General features: G+C 24.5%; 1 protein-coding gene across 1 annotated transcript in view; it reads right to left on the bottom strand.

Annotated features, from left to right (window-relative positions):
• The window catches only part of LOC108756161, a 50,561-nt gene that overhangs the window by 11,688 nt on the left and 31,730 nt on the right, over positions 1–7,143 (bottom strand). The window contains 4 exon segments of the mRNA XM_018499770.1: positions 1,142–1,256; positions 2,072–2,524; positions 2,868–3,356; positions 6,977–6,999. Coding sequence (XP_018355272.1) covers positions 1,142–1,256; positions 2,072–2,524; positions 2,868–3,356; positions 6,977–6,999 — 1,080 coding nt within the window.

Raw genomic sequence — 7,143 nt, 5'->3', positions numbered from 1 at the left:
TATATATATATATATATATATATATATGTGTGTGTGTATTGCTAGCGAATATGCATTGCAATAAAGAAGTATTTGTTGGTTAACAGCCTATTGTTTTATCTTTTTCTTTGTGCTGAACATTAAGATTAAAGAATCTATAAATAGTAGTTTAATTTTATTTTTAATGTCTTGCCTTTTACATAAACTTCTGTAGAAAATAGCGATGAATCATCAAGAGTATTATTAAGCTTCAATGTGACAGAATTCAATGAACCTTTATCGTTATGCAAGCATAATTGCATATTGTCAATTATAAATAGATCCATTTCCCGCCAATCTTTGAAAATCTGAAGAAAAAAATGCTTTAACATGACACTAAATATATATGAAAATACTAAAAATTCAGAGAAAAGCACGTATTAGAAATAAATAAAAACTAATTCATATGTTACTTTTAAAAACAATACTATTTTATATTTCATAATACTTAGATTGATATTAATTCTTTCGCTTAGAAGAAGAAGAGTTTAGAAGAAGAGAGAGCAGTGTCTGATTTAATTATTTTTAAAAACATTGAAGATTAGTTAATATGAAAATGATATTATTCAATATAAAAATAAAATCGAGATATATAAATACAAAATATTGAATTTTATTATTTATTTTATTAAATACTGAATATCCAGAGAATAAAGTATTTATGAATTTCGATTAACTTCTTTATGATTTTGAATTCAAAAATCTTTGCCATTCTCTCTCACTTATTCACACACACGCGTGCGCGCGCTCGCGCGCGCACACACATTCTCTCTCTGTCTCTCTCTCTCTCTCTCTCTCTCTCTCTCTCTCTCTCTCTCTTTCTCTTATTCAGATGTATATAGATACATTATATGAAAATATAATATTTAATTATATTTTTTAATTGATACTATTTTTATCTTAAATTAAAATGTATTTTAAAATGATTTTTTGTTTCAATAAGCAATCTTACATTATGTGTGTGTGCGCGCGCGCGTGTGTGTATGTATGAGAGAGAGAGAGAGAGAGAGAGAGAGAGAGAGAGAGAGAGAGAGAAAGAGTAATATTTAATAACCTCGTTGATTATATACGTTTCGAAGAATGCAGCAAGTCCCTCGCTTAACCATAAGTAGTTCCACCAAACTGGAGTGACCAAATTGCCAAACCATTGATGTGTAAGTTCATGTGATATCAATGATGCTTGTTCATTTTTATTAATTACAGAACTTTTGTTCTCATCGTAGAGAAGATTTGATTCACTAAAAAATAAAACATAACATAATTATATAAAATATTCTTAAATGTGCAGTCTAATCTGTGTGTGTGTGTATATATTTTATATATAAATACACACACACACACACACACACACACACACACACATACACACATATATGCATATACCTCTGAATTCTGTCAGTGTTTCCTTTAAATAATTATATTGTTCATAATTGTCTTACACGAATAACTCACAAGAGAACACAATCGTCACAACTAATTATTCCCCTCAAATTTTAATAAGCTTTGAATATACAATATTAAAATATAAAGCAAAAGAAGAAAGATTATTCTTTCATAAATAACTTAAGGGGACAAAATCCTCCCTTAAATAAGTTTATTTTTTTTTTTTTAATGAAGATATCTGGTAAATATTGAAAATAACGGACCTATCTCCAATGACCTTGATCTTGACACATATTGTCAAAGTCATGGCCTTGAGTGATCTTCGTAATGTTTTAGCCCACGCTCGTTATTCGTTCAAAAGCTATTTACAAATTAAATTGACAATATAAATATGTATTTATAACTGTATATTTTAACATAAACTATAGAAATCAAAGCCTTAAACGATCTAACTGAATCTTAAATGCTTGTTTGAAAATGTGTAATATAGATTAAATACGTTAATAATTATGTAAGACAATAATTTTCATTTAAATATAAAAATATATATTTTTTTGATATAATTTTCTGTAAGAATGTTTATATTTTAAATTATTAAATCTCGAAATTGCTAAATGTAGTATTAGCTAGATTTAATAACTTAACAAATTTCTTTAATTATGTATATTACCGGTAAATGATAAGTCCCCAATTTTCCATGCCGTAAGGTATAAAAGATGGTATCAAGACATGATCCATTTTGGGTACCTTCTGGGAACTATTGGTATATTGAATCAAGAACTCCACGACCTTTTCAGCAATACTGTGTGCGAATTTTACTTTCGATGTTAAAGACGATCTGCACCACATATTAATCGTCTCGTTCGCATTGGGAACGCGGACAAAGTCGAACATTACAATCGCTACGATATAAGTAGACATTATAGGAGTGATGTCAAAGTGTGTCTGCATCATGCCATCTTGGTCTAAAAATTGCTCTCGTATTGGCATATTCGATAATACATCATACTTCTGATAATGTTTTACAGAAATGTTGAAGGTGGCTTTTAACGCTGGCTCGTCCCAACATGGAAACATTCTTCTGGCGCCATTCGGCTCGAAATGCGTTGCAGCCAACCACTTACTATTTAATAAAATGTCTTAAATGATGATAAATTTTTACTACTTATATTAAGTAACATAAAAATTCAAAGGACTTATTGTTAATTATTGTTTATTATATGTATACTATCTTTAATAAAAATTTTGCTAAAAATAAAAATCAAATGCTGTATAGCCATGCTATTTTATTTGAAATTGAAACTGTATTCTTTCAAGTATTATATTATGCATTATGTATATTTTAAATATACATTACATTTAATGAAAACCGTTTTATGTATGGTAATAAGATAAAAGCAAAAGAAGATAGTAGTAAAAAACATTTACATCACAAATATATTTTTTATATTTTAATATTTACTTACGTATCGTTTCCTTTATCAATTGTGTATGGAAATTTCATAAAACCTATTTTCGTAGTTGTAGGTAATAAATTACCAGAAAATTTCATGTTCAAGGTGTAAAGACCAGGTGATAATACATTATTGAAATTCATTGTCAAAATGTTCGTTACATTATTATGAATATGTTCTATTGGTTTATAAACTGTATCTTTGTCATTAATTAATGTTGTGGCTGTTTCATTTATTTTTAAATCTCTCGAATGTAAGCTTATTTTTGACGATTCATAACGAATCTTGATATTGATATTGGATTCACCGTGAAAAGTAAAGTTGTTTTCTTCGAAATATAGTGCCAGTTTGATGTTATAGTGTACTGGTATCATGTTGTTCGGTAAACGATCAATAATTTCTAAACTTTCACCGATGCAGAAAACTTTTTTTATGGTCAGTATTAGGCCAATGTTTAATAACAACTTTAAGAATATCATATCGAATTCCTGTTTATATTACCTGCGATTTTTGTTAAAAAAAGAACAAATATTACATTATACAATGATGTCTGAAGTTACATTTGAAGTCTAAATTTGTAAAGTCTAAAGTAATTTAATATTAATTTTTAAATAAAAAGAGAATAAATGGGAAAAATATAATTTTTCAGTTTTTTTATTAAAAGAATTATATATAAGATTTACTTTGGAAAAATTATGAATATCATTTTATATTTTATATTGAGTATACTTTAATGTACTCATAATTATAATTTATTTTGTTATTCTTATTTTCATGAAATTCTTTCTTAAAAGAATCATAATAAAGAATTAATTTATTCAATTTGAAAAATAATTTTAGACACCGAAGAAGCGTGTTACAATTGCTGCATAGTATATAATATATAACATACAATATATTTACCGTAAGAAAACATATTATTTACCGTAAATGAATATATAATGTTAATATAGGAAAAAAGATTACAATGTTTTTTACAACCATTCGGAGATAGTTTTATTGCTTTATTTTCTCATGTATTTTATTGTTTTATGAAAACCGAAAATTATTATAATAATAATGTTCACTAGAAAAAATTGGTACATTAAAATAACGAATCGTTATTTAAATTGTTACGAAATCATTGTCATTAGTTACGCTTTTTTTTTCGGCAGCCGAAACTTGTAATGTTATTCTTCCTCTGTTTATTATATTTTATTATACGTCTTTTCTTCATTTTTCACTTTTTTGTATCTCTGATTTATGTCTTTGATTATATGTTTTCTAATGAATGCGCTAACTCTTATTTCGCCTTTCATTTGTTTTGATTTAGTTATGCTTTAATCATTTAAAAAGTAATTCAGAATTGAACCAACAACTCTGAATTTGTTTTTAAATAACTGATAGCAATTTCGTAACAATTTAATGTAAATAAGAATTTTATTTTAATATACCAATTTTTCCTTGAATGTATTGCGTCATTATTATGATAATTTTTGATTATTGTGTAAAAAAGATACATAAGAAATTTTAGAAATGTGTGAGATAATCCTCGAACAGTCGCCAAAATAGTTTTTAAACCGTCTTTTATTCATGCGTTATCTTTTGAAATATTTGTATTACGTTTCATATATTTTTTTATGTAATAAGGAGAATAAATCTTTTGAATTACTATCACTTTTAACGACTTACTTTATAAATTACCTGTTTGCAGATTAAAATAAAGTTGAGAGAGATTCGTAATTGTCTATAGCTAATTACAGTTAATTAATTTATGATTTTAATATCAAAGTTATATCAGCATAATTGCGTTGTCATCTTGCCGTCTCGAAAGATTCTCGAATACTGACTACAATATCAATATCTGTGATGTTATTACATGTTATCTAAATATGCTGTAAGGTCTTATAAAAAAACGTCCTATACTTATAGAATCCTTGAGTTATAAACAATGAATTGAAAATAAGAATCTTTTTGTAGAGAAACTAAATAATTATAATAAATATTTATTAAACATTAAAGGCAATGTGATTAGATTATTCATTCTACAGTTTGTTTTAAGTAGATGTTATTTTAACATAAATTTAATATGCACAATATTACACAATATATAGTACATTTATATAAAAAGTAACAATTTGTAAAAGTTTGTGATAAATGTCTTAACATAAATGCGCATTTTTTTGCGATATTTTTTATATTGGGATAATCGATTTAAGTCATTAAAACAATTTGATAGAAATGTGTTTAATAATGAACATGTATGATTATACAGATTTTGTTTTTCTCATAATTAAGGTATCCTTTATCTGAAAAATAAATAGCGGATTCAAAATGTATATATAAAAATCGTCACATTATAAGTAATTATATAAATATAAAAATAATTTTAACTATAATTATAATAAATAAATGACATACACAAAAAAACAAATTTAATGAAGTTATAAGTACATAAAATCTGTGAACACAAACTTATCTTATTAAATTGGTCTTTATTAATATAAATATTGGAAATAATATTTTTCAACATTGTAATCGTCATGAGGGATATACAAAAATAAAATAAAATATTCATGTTTGATACCATTATTTATCAAAAACGATATATCAACAAAACGTCTTTATTTGTGTTTAATTCTTTCGAGATTTTATAACATATAATTATAAGCTCTTTCATATGATTATTCTTATTTATATGATTAATGATATTCGATTAAAAAAATAAAGTGAAAAAGATAATGATTTTTTAATCGCAATGCTAAATATTGTGTGATGCTATAATATTCAAATATTTGATGATAATATCACAATCTTTAGAGCAAACCAAAAAGGTTTTTGTGACGTATTTACATACCTATATAAATTCATCACATTCTTTTATATATGATATAATGGTATTCTATATAGTATAATTGATATTAAACTAGATAAATAAGTATGTCTATTTTTGTCATCGAGAAATTCAGATAAAAATAAAAAATTAAAAGTTTGAATGATTACAGTACTAAGATAACATACAGTAAAAATTATTAAAAGTATTAAGTTTCATGCTTTGTTTCTCGAGATATCTTTCTTCTTTCTTTTTTCCATTTCTATAACTTTAATACTCTCTTTTTATATATCTGGCTATCTACTTGTGTATCTATTTATGTTTTCTCTATTATATATATTATATTATACATATTTGTGCAATATGTACATGTGTATATCTTGATAACTAAATTTCTCTCCAAATTACACCTAATGCAAATCACTGTTCAAGGAATTATTTTTGCGAATAAATACATTTTTTTTCTGTAAAATTAATTTGTTTAAAATAGATAAAAATATACAAAGCATGAGACAAAGAAATATAAGTTATGAACAATATGAGATATTGGAATTCACAGAAATAATAACTTCTATTTAAATAAAGCCTTTTATTACAGTCAGCATTTTATTACAAAATGACATCATTATTTCATATCTTCTATTCTAAATAATCCAAATCAACATCTATAATAGTAATTATAATAATAAAGCTATAAAAAGTTTAAGTATTTGGTATAGACAGCAACTAGTATATATATCATCTAGAAAATAATATAATAAATTTATCATTTGAGACAATTCATTTACAAGTGCTTCGAACTGAATGTAATAAATCAGAGTTATACAGTTTATAAAAATATCTTACAAATGACATCAAAGAATCTAATATGTTATATAACATAAATTGTCATTAAAAGAAAATTATTGTGTTAAAATTTTATTAATAGCTTTCCCAAACTACTGATAAAATATTAAATATTATAAAATTGAGCAATAAAAAATATTTAAAAATAAATTATTTACAATTTGATATAATAAATAAATATATGATAAATAAATATAATCTTATTATTAGAAAGCTAATATAGACAAATGTAAGTTTTGCTTATATTAACTTTAAGATTGTCTTTTCATTATACGTATGACTTCTCTCTAGGTAATAATCTTAAAAATAACTTGTCGACAAAGTCAAATTTATCGAAGTCAAATTTCCTTTTAACATCGATTATGGTTTTCCAAAGATATTCTTTACTATCGTTTATCAGTTTTTTAATTTTAGACAAAATTTTTGGATGTTGTTTGAAATTAGTTTGTGAGAATGTTTCCACCTAAAACAGATTAGTTCGAGATACTGAATAAACAGTAATTTATTTTTATGCAGCAATTTGATGCATTATAAGTTTTAATTTAATATAATAAGATAAGTACATAAATATTAAGATATATAACATGTGTAAAAAATATCAAACTCCTTAACTGCGAAATGCGTTATAAA

The sequence above is a fragment of the Trachymyrmex septentrionalis genome, unplaced genomic scaffold (assembly GCF_001594115.1).
Source record: "Trachymyrmex septentrionalis isolate Tsep2-gDNA-1 unplaced genomic scaffold, Tsep1.0 scaffold97, whole genome shotgun sequence".
Classification (NCBI taxonomy): Eukaryota; Metazoa; Arthropoda; class Insecta; order Hymenoptera; family Formicidae; genus Trachymyrmex; species Trachymyrmex septentrionalis.
Note: the sequence above shows the minus strand (reverse complement) of the source record. Positions and strands in the feature narration are given on the sequence as shown.